The sequence below is a fragment of the Pteropus vampyrus genome, unplaced genomic scaffold, assembly GCF_000151845.1.
Source record: "Pteropus vampyrus isolate Shadow unplaced genomic scaffold, Pvam_2.0 Scaffold221, whole genome shotgun sequence".
NCBI classification, from domain to species: Eukaryota; Metazoa; Chordata; class Mammalia; order Chiroptera; family Pteropodidae; genus Pteropus; species Pteropus vampyrus.
The window spans coordinates 1839540-1855006 of record NW_011889002.1 but is presented as its reverse complement, the minus strand read 5'-3'; the positions used below and the strand labels follow the sequence as shown (position 1 = coordinate 1855006).

Below are 15467 nucleotides of genomic sequence, written 5' to 3'. Positions count from 1 at the left end.
TAATATAATTAAGTTATTAATATTAGATTTTAAAACTTTATCATTCATTATTTTCAGGCATTTGGGGGAAAATATGTCCTTCCAAACTCCATGGTTGCTGCTGCATTGACATTTTCAGAAGAAATTAAAAATAATATAATAGACAACACCACCATTTATTTTTTTTTGTTATATTTTCGCTTCGATTCGTTTCTTTTGCTAACATGTTTTACACAAAAATTTTTAGGGCGATTTGGAATATACATATTTTAATTCTTCTCAAACTAAATATGATGTAAACCCTATTACATTTCTTTGGACACCAGAATCCATTTAGAGAAAAATATATGATTAATTGACTTGGTTTTAACATAAAAATTGTATTTATTTATGTTTTTGAAGGGTAAAGACTCCCTAGGAATATTATAGAGACAAGAAATATTCTAACGATGTTTACGAGACCAGAAATTAATTTCTATGCATTCTCAGAGGTGATTTTAAATCATTTTTGAAGTTATATTAAAAACATTTTAAAGTATACATTGTGTTAAACTATCACAATTAACAAAATATCTATTTATTAAAAATGACGTTTGAAAGACAAAACAAACAACATAAAAAGCAACCGAATTACAGGAGTTCCAGGAACCTTCTGCAGTTGGTTAACTATGAAAATCTGTGGGTTAAGACTAGACACTCTTCTTCACTCTTCTTCCTTGATTCCCAGACCTTTGTCGCTATTATGTGAAAGTGATTTTAATCAGACATCCTGACCTATAAGACCTTTCAAGAGATGAGAAATTCGGGGCAGGGAGGCTGGGGGATGAAAAAGTGCTTTTCTTCTGCCTGGACCTTTCCCCTCTGCTTGGGAGGAGAATTCCCAGCTTGAAACTAGTGAAAGAAGAAAATTCGGGGAACTGCCCCAAGCTGCGATTTCCCCTGGGGAGTTCTCTGCTGATCAGCTGCTGATGGCAGGAGGCTCTGAAAAGCACTTCACTATTAGATTAAATTGTTTTAATTTTTATTTTTCAATTATTATTGACATTGAATATTATATTAGTTTTAGGTGTACATCGTAGTGGTTGGATATTTATATACCTTAGGAAGTGATCGCCTTGATAAATCTAGTAGCCACCCAGCACCATACTTAGTTATTACAATATTATTAACTATATTCTCTGTCCTGTACTTTACATCCTTGTGTCTATTTTGTAACTATCAATATGTACTTATTAATCCCTTCACCTTTTTCACCCAGTCCCCCAAACCTCCTCCCAACTGCAACTTTTCTAACAAGCCTGACCAAGGAGGTAAGAGGAGCGGCAGCGTAGATGGTTTTTCAGCACAGGTTGTGGTTTTAAATATCATCTGCTTTTTCCAAAGCCTTTCGCCAAAGGAAAAGACTAATCCTGCAAGAGGTCCTGGCCTGGGCTCCTTCGCCACTTGGTCCCACTTGGCATCAGTCCAGCACCTCCTTGCCAGCTCCGCGATGCCAAGGTCTAGGTCGCTCCAGCCTTGGGGTATGGAGGGATGTAGATTTGGAGCATCCTCCTCTAACAGTGGTCCGCCTCCACCGGCCGGTTCTGCGACTACGGCTGGGAACCTAAGCGTGCCGCCTGTAGAGCAAAAGCGCAGGGAATAAATTACGGAAACACCTCTTCTCTGGCCGCGCTGGCGTAGTTAATGAGCGATTTAAGTCACTTCAATCGATTTTTTTGGACGCCTCCAAATACTGGAATCTCTCCAATGAGGCAGATAAACAAATGAAGAAGGCTCGGTCTCAGCGCTGGGGAGTCCACTGTGTCTTTACGCTCCTTCGCCAGGCTAGCACAGTCTCCAGAAAGTATCCCCAGATAAAATGAGGGTAAATGCGATTTTGTCGTGGTATTACTAATAAAGACGATTTTTAAAAGAGTGGTGTGAGATAGATGGCGACTGAGAATTGACTGAGCCCTAATCCGTCTTGGAAGCAGGTAAGGAAACTAACGGTCAGAGGGAGCCCAAGTGAGAGAGAACGCTGTGGGTTCTGCGCGAGCTCCTGCGCCCTTGGGCCGCAGGGCTCACTTCCTCGCTCAACCTCAGTTACGCCTAGCTAATCTTCCCCCACCTTGCCCAGTTCACTTTCTAGGACTCTCTTCCCACTGGGCGGGATCCCTCCGCAGCCCCTAGGAGCATAGGTGCACAGGGACCTTTGGCACTCCCTCGGACGTCACCGCCCGCCTTCCAAAAAAAAAAAAAAAAAAAAAAAAGCACCAACTCCCGGCCGCGCAGAACAGCAACAGCTACAGCTACAGCTACAGCTACAGCTACAGCAAAAGCTAGGAGTAGAAGCCCAAAGACGGCCTGTCCCACCCCGTGGGCGAGGGCGCAGTTTACTCAGACTGCGGCGCGCTGCCCCCTGCGGTTCCTGCGCTACCTGGAAATTCAGTATTGGCTCTCCAGATTTTGCTCGAAAGCCTCTGTCTCAAAAGCTTGCAACTAAGCCCAATCCAAAACCCCAAAGGCGGTTGAAGTTAGGCAAGAAAAAAAAAAAAGAAAGAAAGAAAGAAAGAATTTCAACTTAAATGAGGCGTTTCAACTTCCACACACCCACCCTCGCCCCTTAACATCTTAACTCAGTTTCTTGTCACCCGAAGGACTCAAGTCAATCTCCCCCTAGTTCTGTCCGGGAGGAGGTGACCGGCTTTGCCGGTGCCTGGAGCGTGAGAGCTGGAGAGGCGGAGCAGGGGGAGGTGTGTCTTTATAAAGCTGCGGGCAGCTGCCAGGCGCTGACGCCGCCGCCGAGGGCAGACCTTTCAACACCGCGGCCGGGAACAGGGGTCCCCCCGGGTCCTTAACTTCTGGATTTCCCAAACCTCTCTCTCTCTCTCCCTCACTCTCCCCACACACACTTTCTAAAAAGGGTGGGGCGGGGGGAGGGTCACCTTTCGCACTTCTAGGTTTGTTTTCTTCTATCTTTCATGATCCTTGCCGGAGACTGCTAGTGAGGTGGGCAGATGCCGATGGAAGCACAGCAGAGGGTGAACTGTGTGCACTCCTACGGGATGAAGCTCAGTTGGGATATCAACGATCCGCAGATGCCTCAGGTGCGTGACACCCGGCGTGGCGCTGTCCATCCAAAGAAGAGGGGGTAGCATTCAAGTCCTTGCAAAGACTGGACGGACCCCATCCCCACTCCAGCGCGCGCAGACACACACACACACACACACACACACACACACACACACACACACACACACACACACACACACATATCCCTGAGAGCCCTCAGCTTTAGAGTGACTCTGCAAAGGGCAGAGTTGGATTTAGAGATGTTTGTTCCCCCATTTCTTTCCTTACACTTGTTTAAAAATACACGGAAAGTAGTTCCCAATCTTCTGGCAAGAGCAGGATGCCTCATCTCTCACTTTTCTTTAACTAAGATAGCAATCAAGTGATTCCTTATCCATTCTTTGAAATTATGAAAAATGTAGGGGAGAATCTTACCGAATGTAGGTACGCTGCTTCTCACGCAGCAAAACAGTGAGATAGTACTGTAAATAGCAGTGACCTGAATCTGAAACAAATAGCACTACTTGGGCAATTTATTCAGACACTCTAGGCTGTTTGGATAAAGCACAGCTCTTAGGAAGTTTCATAGACATGCTGACCAGGGAGCCTCTGCAATCTGGATTTTGGAAATAACGTCTGAACTTATTTCTATAACGACAAGGAAATCACCATCTTTCTAAGGTAGTTTTTTTTTTTTTTTTTTAATGGAACAAAGTGGTTTGGAGCCAAGTCCAGGGAATGAGCTTGGCAGTTATGCTTGATCACTGACTTGGAGGAAAAACTGAGGAGTGACTTCGAAGTCTTGTGTGTATGTACCTGGAGGGACAGTGGGAGTGACCTCCCAAGCATTTGCAAAAGTGGACTTCCAGCAATGTTGTGGCACAGGAATAAGAGACTTGGCATTTATTCAGCATCTATGTGCCATATGGGAGTTCAGATGGACAGCAATTCATTAATAAAATTGTGTATCCTCTCAAAGAGATCAGAGATTTTTTGGATGTACATATTCATAGTAAGTTTCTTTTGTTTGTTTTAATGTCTGCCTACTTTAAAGTCACACTATACCATTTTTTTGTAAAACTGGACCTCAGTACAGCAAGAGCATCTCATTCCCACTGACTTCAGTCCATATAAATGTTCATAGAAAAAATCTAATATTGCGTTTTAGAAAAGAGATCTAAATAATGGAAAGATGGCTCCCCTCTCAAGCGTTTTCTAGACTTCCTGTATAAATGTGGGTTATTTTCTTTTTTGGAGACTGATTCTTAAGCAGGGAGTGTATGCAATATCTCAAAACAGACAAGTGCACTCAGCTATAAAAAGAGAACTAGAAAAACTTAGGTTTCTAGCCCTGGTTTGGCTAACTGAAGGACAAAGAGCAAAACTGGCTGTATGACCTTGAGACAGTTCCTGAATTTGCCTTAGTCTCAGGCTACTCACCTCTTACCAAGTGGCTGAACTAGATAACAAACAATCTTGTCTATTGTCATGCTCAACATGTGCATGCTCTTCTGTGTATGTGTGTGCCTGTGTTTATACATCTAACACATTAGAGCAAATGAAACCCAATCTTGGAGTCCTCCATTCTTGTTTTGATTTTAAAATACAGTCCCTATGGCTTCAAAGTGTCACTACTTTGGTAGCTGATGTGAGACATGGGTATCTAGTCTGTACCCTTATAGGGCAGTGCTAAAGGAAGACTCTCTTCTGGAAAATTGTCAATTTGTTACTAAGTTTCTTAAATTGAAACGTTCGCTTTAACAACAAAGATATTAGCATTTAGTTTAAACTTAGTACATCATTATGTATTTCATTAGTGACTGACCTTAGGTTAATCCATTAATTTATGTCAGTTCTAATATTTTCAGGAAAAGATAATAATGCCTATTAGTAATAATGATTTCAACAACATCCCTGTGGTTTTGGAAATAAAATTGCCCATTTACCTGTTCCTATTAAATGTAATATACTAACAATGTACACAAGTCTGAATTGTCCAATTGAGAATACTTTTTCCTACAAATGCTGTTATCTAATTTTCCTGGGGGGCAGGAGGGAGAGAAGATGCAAATGCCTTATTACTTCAATAATACTCTTCTAAGTCTGTCATACCAGTAAAGCCAGTGGGACCTGGCTGCTACAGATCTTCTGCTCCAATCCCAGAAGATCTGTGTCACCGTAGAAGGCTGTCTCTCTAACTTCCGCCTCTTATCTATTAAATAAGAGTAATAATGCCTATACAAGTTTACTGCGAGGATTATAGATACTGCATAATGTGGCTTTGTGAGCCATACTGTCTCTGTCCTAAAATTCTCAATTTTGCATTGTAGTGTGAAAACAGCCAGACTTGTCCATGTTCCAATACAGTTTTTTTTATAGATACTGAAATTTGAATATCATATAATTTTCATGCGACACAGAATATAATTATTTTTATTTTCTGCAACCATTAAAAATATATAAATTATTCTTAGCTTGAGGGTCATACTGAAACAAGTAGTAGGCTGGCTTTGGCCCACGGTCCCTAGTTTACCTACCACTGCCCTAAAGAGTACCTGGTGAATAATAAGTGCAAATTAAAGGGTAATTTTATATTAAACTTATATATAGGAAAGACATTGTGGTATAAATTATGCATAATATGGACAAAGACCACCAAACATGAAATATTATTAAAGCAATTCTCAATATTTTATTTAGTATCACAGCCTCATGGCACTTTGTTGAGAATAACAATTCGCGTTGCTCTGGGGAGAGGTTCAGTGCTCAGGAGGCTTCTCTCAGTGGTGAGGTTTATCTTGATTGTTATGCCCTTCATCATAATATCTTTGTAAACTCGAAGAGCTAAGTTCTGAGGAGCAAGGAAAGCTGTTTTTGCATCTCTGATGCTGCTCTCTGGGTATCACTGACAGCAGTAACTGACAGGTTTGGGATAGAGCCAAGGACTTTTGAAGAAAAAGCCCTGGGTGGAAGTAAATATATTTACAGGTTCAATTGCATGTTGGTGAGAGAGCATTCTAATCACTCTTAGCCCTCCCACTTTGATACTTAATTTGAAAAGGTTTTCAACATTTAAACCCACAAGAAGTGGTATAATACGGTGGTAAGGAGAACACGCTCTGGAATCAAACAGCTAGGGTTCAAATCTTAGAACCAGTTCTCACTAGCTGCGTGACCTTGGGCAAGTCAATTAACCTTTCTGGCCTCCATTTATTATTTGGTAAAATGCAGGATGATAATATTACCTATTGTCTGTGTGTCTTAGGAAGTATAGATGAATTGATACATGTACAGCATTTGGAAGATAAGCTCAATATAAACATCAACTAGCCAATTGTCAGAAAGGTTTCACAGGCAGAATGAGTAGTATTCCGAGACAGCACGATTTCTTAGTTTTACAACATTTCCGGATCTCAAAAAACAATTTTATTCTAATGTGCTTGGAAAACCTTAAAAGCACGATGTGTCGGGTTATGCTTGATAAACTTGACGGCTCTTCCTTTTGTGCTCCTGTCCAGGAGCCAGCCCACTTCGACCACTTCTGTGAGTGGCCCGATGGCTATGTGCGCTTCATCTATCGCAGCGACGAGAAAAAGGCGCAGCGCCACCTGAGCGGCTGGGCCATGCGCAACACCAACAATCACAACGGCCACATCCTCAAGAAGTCGTGCCTGGGCGTGGTGGTGTGTGCGCGGGCTTGCGCCCTGACCGACGGCTCCCGCCTGCAGCTGCGGCCCGCCATCTGCGACAAGGCGCGGCTGAAGCAGCAGAGTAAGGCCCCGGGCCTGGGCTGGGGGCTGCCTTGCAGTCATGAGTTCCCTCTTCCCGGCTAATTTCTCCTTTCTTCCTTCAAAAGAGTTTGAGGTGAGGGTTGTTATTAATATTTCTCCCCGCTGGCTTTGCAGAGAAAGCATGCCCCAACTGTCATTCGGCTTTGGAATTGATTCCCTGTCGAGGGCACAGTGGATACCCTGTAACCAACTTCTGGCGGCTTGACGGCAATGCCATATTTTTTCAGGTAGGCCTGGTGTGTGGGGGCGGGGGTGGGGGCACGTTTGTGATGGACATTTTCATCATACCTTTGGGACCAAACCACCTACTATAGGCCTTAGGAACTCCGGACCCAACCAAATACAGCTCTGATAGCCAGAAGCCAGAAATAGGTGCCAGGGCTCCCAGGACCCTACCCTGCTCCTAGGAATTAGCCTACCTACTGTGTTTTCAGTAAGGGTGAGAGAGAGCTACGTTGTAGTCATAGCTGGCTTAATATGGTAAAAGCACTGTTAGGTAACCTTTCGAGATGTCTATTATTGATGCTGTTTTATCAGTTCAAGAATTTTTTCCCAGTCAGTTGGGAAAAACAACAACAACAAAAACAACTCGGGATCTAGGGTAAGACATAATTTTTTCAATTTTAATTTTTTCAGTGACAATCGACATTCAATATTATTTTATATTAGTTTCAGGTGTACAAACATAGTGGTTAGACATTTATATAATTTATATATTGATCCCTCTCCAATTAATCTAGTACCCACCTGGCACTATACATAGTTATTACAATATTATTGATTATATTCCCTATCCTGTGCTTTCCATCTCCTTGACTATTTTGTGACCACCAATTGTACTTCTTAATCCCTTCACCTTTTCACCCAGCCTCCCAGCCATCATCCCATCTGAAAACCCTCAGTTTGTTCTCTTTATCTATGAATCTGTTTTTGTTTTGTTCATTTTTTTTTAAGTTCCACATATAAGTGAAATCATTGGTATTTGTCTTTCTCTGTCTGACTTATTTCACTGAGCATAATACCCTCTAAATCCATCCATGTCGTTGCAGATGGCAAAATTTCATTCTTTTTCATGGCCAAGTAATATTTTATTGTATACACACACATGTGCGCGCACACACACATACACACACACCATTTCTTTATTCAGTCATCTATTGATGGACATTTAGGTTGCTTCCATATCTTGGCTATTGTAAATAATGCTGCAGTGAACATAGGGATGCATGTATTTTTTTTAATTAATATTTTGGATTTGGAGAAGACATAATTTTTGACAAATATACAACTTATTTTTTTTATTAATGCAGGCCAAAGGAGTTCATGATCACCCAAGACCAGAGAGTAAATCAGAGACGGAAGCTAGAAGAAGTGCCATCAAGAGACAAATGGCCTCTTTTTACCAACCCCAGAAAAAGAGAATTCGAGAACCAGAGGTAATGGGGAACTGACATTACACTGTGGTCTGTGTTTATTTTCATCACAAAATACACTGATAATTATTTGAAATATCAATGTCGCACATTCTTTAGAAAGATTTGATTATATATGAGAATTATATATCTCTAACAAAGAGTCATTGAATCAATATTAGTGTTTCTAATTTCATTTTTATCTAATTTCATTTCAAAAAAGCAAACTCTCTCCACAGTCAATGATATAGTAAGGATGTATATGGACATCCTGATACAAGGGCAGTTATCCAATGGTAATAAAGAAATATGTGCATACCAACAATGATTAACATGTATCCTTAAGAGGGTCCTTTACACTGTTTACATAAAACAGATAGAATTTCTTTGGGAAACTCAATCCAGTTTGGCTTTTCAACTAAAGATGCTAAAGAGGCAGAGTATTAGTCTGACGATAAGAAAAACTGACATTGTTTGAGCACTTCCTATGTGCTAAGCACATACAGTTTAAGAGTTTCACATATGAAACAGTCACAAAAGCCTTGAGAGGAAGTTACTGTTATGGAGTCCCATTTTAAAAATTGATACTGCAGTGAACATAGGGATGCATGTATCTTTAAATTAGTGTTTTGGATTTGGAAAAGACAATTTTTGACCAACATTGCCAGCTTCCTTTAGAGGAACAGATATATGATTCATTTCCTTATTAATGAAGGAAGGCTAAGCAAGATTAAGTAACTTGTCCAATCAATGAGCAACAGAGTCAGGATTTGAACCAGGTCTGTATCAGGCTCAAGAATTTCTACTATTATGAACATAGTATGGGGGCCGGAAGGAGGACCATCTGTCACTCAGACCCACCCTGCCTGGCTACCTGTACCCTCCTCATTCAGCAGTGTGGCATTCATGCCTGAGCAAGCTCAAGCTATGCAACTCCTGGACTATGTATCCAAAGCATGTACCTGAGCAGCACAGTGCTCGCAATGGTAGAACCCATCAACTGGAAGTTTATTTTTATTTGATTGATTGGCTACTGTTACAGGTGAGAGTGTCCATGCAATTTGCATTTTATTTACAAATAAAAATGTGTGTCATTTTTTAGGCAGAAGAAAATCAAGACAACAGTGGACATTTCAACAACATATCTCCTCTGGAAAATTTAGAAGAGTTTGATATAATTACTGACACTGGCTTCCCTATTCCAGGGCAATCTTGCTTTTCCCTCCCAAACTCTGATGCTTACAAAGCTGCCTGCGACCTAGCCACGATTCAAGGAGAAATAATGCCACCCTTTCAGAAATATCCAAATCCAAGAATCTATTTGCCTAGGCCACCTTGCAGCTATGATTTGGCAGGTCCTGGTTATACAAATTCAAGCCCATATCCTACCCTTTATAAAGATTCCAGCAATAAACCTAATGACGCAGACTGGGTTCATCTGAATGCGCTACAATATAATGTCAACTCATACTGCAGCTTCGAGAGAAGCTGTGATTTCACCAGTAAACAACATGGCTGGAAACCAGCTCTTGGAAAAGCTGTCCTTGGGGAGAGGACTGACCCTGGACAGTTCCAGGCTATGGCCACTCGCTCTTATCATAACCCAGAGCTTCCCTGCGGGTACATCGCGACTCCCCCACCAGGTGCCCCAGCCCTACAGACCGTGATCACCACCACCACCAAAGTGTCCTACCAGGCCTACCAGCCCCCTGCTCTGAAATACTGTGACAATGTGCGGGAAACTAAGAACCTTTCGGGCTGTAACTATGCTTCTGAAAACACACCAATGTCCATCTATCCGGAAGCCTTGGACCTTCCAGCTACAGTCACCAGGGCAGCCTCTCCAGTAGGGTCACTTCCTTTGAAAATCCCGGGAGACTGCAGGACCATCAGACCCACTTTGGCTTTTTCTCAAGAGTCAGCTCCCTCCAGGACAGACAGAGCAGAGACCTGGGATGTGTGTATCTCTGGACTGGGGTCAGCAATCAGTTATTCAGATAGAGTTAGTCCATTCTTTAGCTATGGCAATGAGGACTTTTAAACAACAAAGCTGAGCACAACATAGTATTGGTGTCCATGCAGGCAGTGAAACAAGCAGATGGCAACTAACTCTTGTTGAGTTGGGAGATTTATGTAGGACAACATTTTAAAACCCATTTTGTCTACAGTCATGCCACCCTGAACAAGCCCAATCCTATCTGATCTCTGAAGCTAAGCAGGGCCGAGCCTGGTTAGTGCTTGGATGGGAGACCACCTAGGAAGACCAGATGCTGTAAGTGTAAATATAAATAAATAAACAAATAAATAAATAAGAGATTGTAAAATGACAAGGTCCTTGCAATCTGTGAGGGTTGCCTCACCTAAAAATAAATAAATAAAAATAAAACCTATTTCACTGTACAGAACTAGGTCTGGACTCTCCCGAATGAACAAATAAGCAAACTTGAGACCATGAAGATTTAATAAACTAAGTTCACCTTGCTTATTAGCTAGAGTAGAAATCAAGAATCATGGTTATCATTTTAAGCTTTTTCCCATCACCATATTAGGGAATTTCACAAATCTTTATTTGGCCTTTACAGGTTGTCAGAATTGCTTCAGAAAGAAATCTTCACAATCTTATCTCCAGAGTCATTTCATAAGATTTTTATTTAACATTTAGAACCTGTTAACATAGCTTCAGGAAGTAATTTTGATCATTTTATCTCCAAAGGATATACCTACAGCTTTTTTAAAAATCTGCAATATTGCAATGATAAAATGCAATTGTTTTTAAGAGAATTTCGTTTTCCAGTGTTGACCAAATACCTTTTCTTAACACCGATGAATATTTTCATAAGAAAGACAGCCTACCAATGATAATGTGTATTTAATGAATTATTATTGTAACAAAATATATTTTTCTGATTAGGTTTCAAAATTAAAATCAAGCTGTTTTATTCAAATATAGCTTTACTGTTCCTTTGTTACTTCCCATAAATGTAATTGATAATGTTCAATTAAATGTAATAAAGAAGTTTTAAAGTAATGTAGCTTATGCTTATTTCAAAACAAACAGGAAAAAATATTGTTCATATTTTTGAGAAACCATTGTTATAATAGATTAAAACATAGTAGCTTGACAGTTATGTAGTTTATTTTATTTATATTTTTGTACCTTTTGATCCCTGTTAAGAGAAAATTAGTGGAATAAGCATAGCTAAGAAATTCATTTACATTAGAGTCAAGAGGCTATTAGGGAAGTGGAGCCTCTGCACATCTTCTGCCTCAGTTCTCAGAGCTGCTATTAAGTTGCTAAGCATGTTGCTAAACTCAGCTTCAGGCTGAGGCATAAACATCCTGGAGCAACAACTGCTAAATGAACTTTACCTCCTCCTTGCAGTTTTTGCCTCCCTTGTTTGCATAGTGGAACTAACCAATCCCTTTTAACCTAGCCAGTGACCTATTTGCATGAAAGAATTACATTTTGTGATTTTTTAGCCTTTATAAATCCTGCCTTTCTTTGCTCTCTCCTGAGCACAATTTAAGTTGATACCTGAATTTGTATCTCCCAAGCTACAGCTCCTTTTGCTCAAATAAATGCTTTTTATACTCTATTACACCCTAACTTTAATTTTGGTTGACACCCCCTTTACCATTTCACCCACCACTCACCCCCTGGCAACTATGAATCTCTTTTCTGTATATAGGAGTTCAATTCTGTACTTTTCTGTTTTTAAGATTATACATATAAGTGAGATCATATGGTATTTGTCCTTGTCTGACTTGGTTCACTTAGCATAATGTTCCCAAGGCTCATCCATGTTGTCACAAATAGGATGATTTCATTCTTTTATATGACTAAAATACCATATATTTATTTTCCACATTTTCTTCATTCATCTGTTGGTGAAAGCTTAGGTTGTTTCCATGTCTTGGCTAAAATAAATAATGCTTCAGTGATCACAGGGGTGCATATATCTTTTCAGGAATTGCTGGATCATGTGGTAGTTCCATTTTTTGAGGAACCTCAATACTATTTCCACAGTGGTTTTACCAATTTACATTACATTCCCACCAACAGTTCACAAGTGTTCTCTTTTCTCCATCTACATCCTTGCCAGCATTTGTTATTTCTTGTCTTTTTGACAATAGCCACTCTAACAGGTGTGAGATGTTATCTGCCTTGGTGATAGGGTTGCCAGAGTTAGCAAATAAGTATACAGGATGCCTTGATAAATTAGAATTAAGATCAATAACAAGTCATTTTTTAGTCTAAGTATATCCCAATTTTTACATGGACATACAAAAATTATTCATTTTTTTATCTGAAATTCAAATTTAACTGGATGTCCTGTATCTTATCTGGTACTCCTACTTGGTAAAATATTATAATTTAATTTTATTTCTGTTTGAAATATTATAAACGAATTGATGATGAACGAAGAGGCTAAAAATATATTTACATAAAATGATTTGGTTGCTGAACTTTTACAAGGAAATAATATTTAAGTGTGTCGTCTACTTAATGGAAGAGAATATATTTTTATCCTTCTTTAAATTATAAAACTTCATGGATAAATTTATTAAAAAATTTTAATAGCCCAAATTCACCCTTTAATATTTCTATTTACAAACCACACTGAACAGTCAACCAGATTTCCCAACACTAACCTCTTCAGCTGATAGTCACCCTATTTATTCATATTTCCGTACTACCTGGTTAAAACAAAAGAGTGTTCTTTATATCATATGTCAATAATGGATTTTCCTTTAATTAGCCCATTAGAGTTTGGTCTTCTGATACTCTCTCAGACAGCTGAGCTACCTACATCGTATTGTGTTTTGCAGTTTGTCTGGGCAAGCTTTTTAAAGGCAAGGCATTCTGGGGCTAGAGTGTGGAAAGATGAAGTTGAAGAAGCCATTCTCTGACCTCAGCCACCTGTGGCTCTCCTGACCAATGTACCATAAGGGCACTACTGAGTAAAAATGCCACCTGGCTGTTTACGAAGGCCTCTGCCTGTGGAAAATAAACATTCTCTTTTCTAATGCTTTCTAAGGGCGAGGTTTTAAAAAACGCCAATTTAATAAGCCGTCTGCTGGGAGATGGCCTGTTTAATAAACTGTATTATCGATTCAGGTTTCCATAAACCACCTGAATTCCTTCTTTTAAAGACCCTAAGCACTATGCTTTTAAAGACATTTTCTGGCTATTGCCAAGAGGTAGCAATAAAGCCCATTAAGTCAAGTGCACCTAGAATCGCGACACCAGAAAGGGACGTGAAGAAATCATTTATTCCAGTCTCTATCTTCAGGCTTGAGTGCTCCTGCAAGCCCATCAGTTTCTTATTATGAGAATATCACAGTCATAATAGAACTCTAACAGGAGCTTGTAAAACTTTGTGTTTTGGTTTCGTGAATTAAAAACAAAATCTAATTTCACCTCAGAAAATATCTGCAAAAATGATTGAAAAAATTATCACATGTTCAACAGAATATATTCATTCACCAGCTATATGCAAAGTGCTCAATATAGAAATTATAGAAAAACATAATATGAGTCTCTTCTTTCAAAAAACTTCTAGTAAGTAAGAGAAATAAGACATGCCAAAAACATGCTAAATAGCAGGTAAGGCTACATTATCATATGTATTATAACATATTTTTAAAGGTGTTCCTAAGAATCTTTCTTTTCTTTTCAGAGTTGTTGAAAATATTAAAGCTGTGAATGTTGAATTTGTCTCTGCAGCTGGTGGAACCTGGCAGAGAAAACTTCTACCAAAGAAAGGATGAAGAGGAGGGGAAGTCAGAAGAGTCCAACCACAGAGGCAGAGAGGGGGAAGATGAGCAATACTCTCACAAATATTTTCTTCATTACTAATCTCTTCTTATTAAAATACTTTCCTTATTAGTATTTTCTTAGTAAGATGTTCTTCTTCTAAAACTCTTCATGTACTTATTCTTCAAATTAACTCAAAAATAATTTTCCAGTGAAGTGTTCTTTACAGAAGCATTCTTCATGAATATGAATACATTCAATGGCTGTATTTATTAATATATTCTTCTTGATTATGAATATTTTAGTACATTCATAAGAATATATTTCAAAGAATGAATATGACATTGTTCCTATTTTTAAAGAATACATGATTAAAGACAGATATTATATATGCTAATATTCAGAATGACCATATTTATGATTAAACAAATATTTGATAACCAACAATGTGCTGGGCACTGTTCTAGATCCTGGTCTTTGCTCCCACAGAGCTTTCATTCTTTGTGAAGAATATGTTCTTGATAAAGAGGAAAATATAATGCCCTCATTTGCCCCATCTCTGCTGGTCAGTGTTCCCTGTATTTTCTCCATCAAAAAGTCTCCTTTTTGTCCAACTCTCTCTAACACAGCAGTAGACATTTGAAGAAGAGACAACTTAAATATTCCTCAAGATGCTCTTATGAACATAAAATGAAAACTAGCCTAGCAAAGTTTTGGAGAAGTTCTCAAAACTTAAAAAAAAAAAATTTCCATCCTATCTAATAGTAACTGCTACACACTTTATAAATTGTTTTTTATAAAAACAAACTCAGAGAAATGGCTGTTTGGGAAATTGGCCGCCAATAAATGTTCTTCATGAAGGAATGCACTACTTGTCATCTTGCCATTTTGTACTGGACATCTACTTGGCACCATATGCCACCTGGTTTCCACCACTCCCTGTTGAAGCTGAGAGACCTGAGACCTCGTGTTGCAAAAAGGGGAAGGGGAGAACGCTAAAGGCTGCTGGTGTTCTGTCTGAAGTAGAGGAGAGCTTCCTGTGATAGACTTAGCTAGAAGAGATACCAGTCTGCTCCTATGTGCCAGTGCCTTAAACGGCTTTGGCAAAACAGCTCTCCCCTACTTCCAAGTGAGCAAGATAAGCCTGGAGCATCTTGTAGTGCTAGAAAGTAAGGAAGTGCTAAACAAACAAACAAACCCAAGGACAAAATCCCCCACAATGACAGGAGTCAAGTCAAAAGGACACAGAAGTTATCTGAAAGAGCCCCTAGTGGCCAAAGCTAGAAAAATTTAAGAAAAAAATAGTATTGGATTATGATCCAAGATATAGAAAAAAATCCACAGGTCCATCCTGATATAAATACATGATTAAATAATCAAATGAGAAGAATAGACAAATGTTCTGTGCAGAATAATTCCAAGTAATTGATATAGATACTCTGCCCTCAGGAAGATGGAGTATAATTCTTCACTCCT

The 15467-nt window shown here is 39.4% G+C and overlaps 2 protein-coding genes across 2 annotated transcripts in view; one reads left to right on the top strand and one right to left on the bottom strand.

Moving 5' to 3' along the window:
• SYCP2L (synaptonemal complex protein 2 like) overlaps positions 1-2588 on the bottom strand; it is an 81813-nt gene extending 79225 nt beyond the window's left edge. Inside the window, exons 1-2 of the mRNA XM_023538408.1 lie at positions 2573-2588; positions 1234-1595 (exon numbers count right to left, since the gene is read on the bottom strand). Coding sequence (XP_023394176.1) covers positions 1234-1595; positions 2573-2588 — 378 coding nt within the window. The remainder of the gene's footprint in view (positions 1-1233; positions 1596-2572) is intronic.
• Positions 2589-2975: 387 nt separating this feature from the next.
• On the top strand, positions 2976-10319 carry GCM2 (glial cells missing homolog 2). Its single transcript, XM_011373245.1, has 5 exons — positions 2976-3065; positions 6549-6801; positions 6936-7048; positions 8132-8257; positions 9336-10319. The coding sequence occupies exons 1-5, from the start codon at positions 2976-2978 to the stop codon at positions 10272-10274; spliced, it is 1521 nt and encodes a 506-aa protein (XP_011371547.1). The 3' UTR covers positions 10275-10319.
• Positions 10320-15467: the final 5148 nt, after the last annotated feature.

What these genes read in the sequence shown, in the direction of transcription:
- GCM2 (XM_011373245.1), top strand. Translation starts at nt 2,976, where the DNA reads ATGCCGATGGAAGCACAGCAGAGGGTGAACTGTGTGCACTCCTACGGG. An exon ending in ACGATCCGCAGATGCCTCAG is followed by an intron (nt 3,066 to 6,548) that starts GTGCGTGACACC and finishes GCTCCTGTCCAG; the next exon opens with GAGCCAGCCCACTTCGACCA. An exon ending in GGCGCGGCTGAAGCAGCAGA is followed by an intron (nt 6,802 to 6,935) that starts GTAAGGCCCCGG and finishes CTGGCTTTGCAG; the next exon opens with AGAAAGCATGCCCCAACTGT.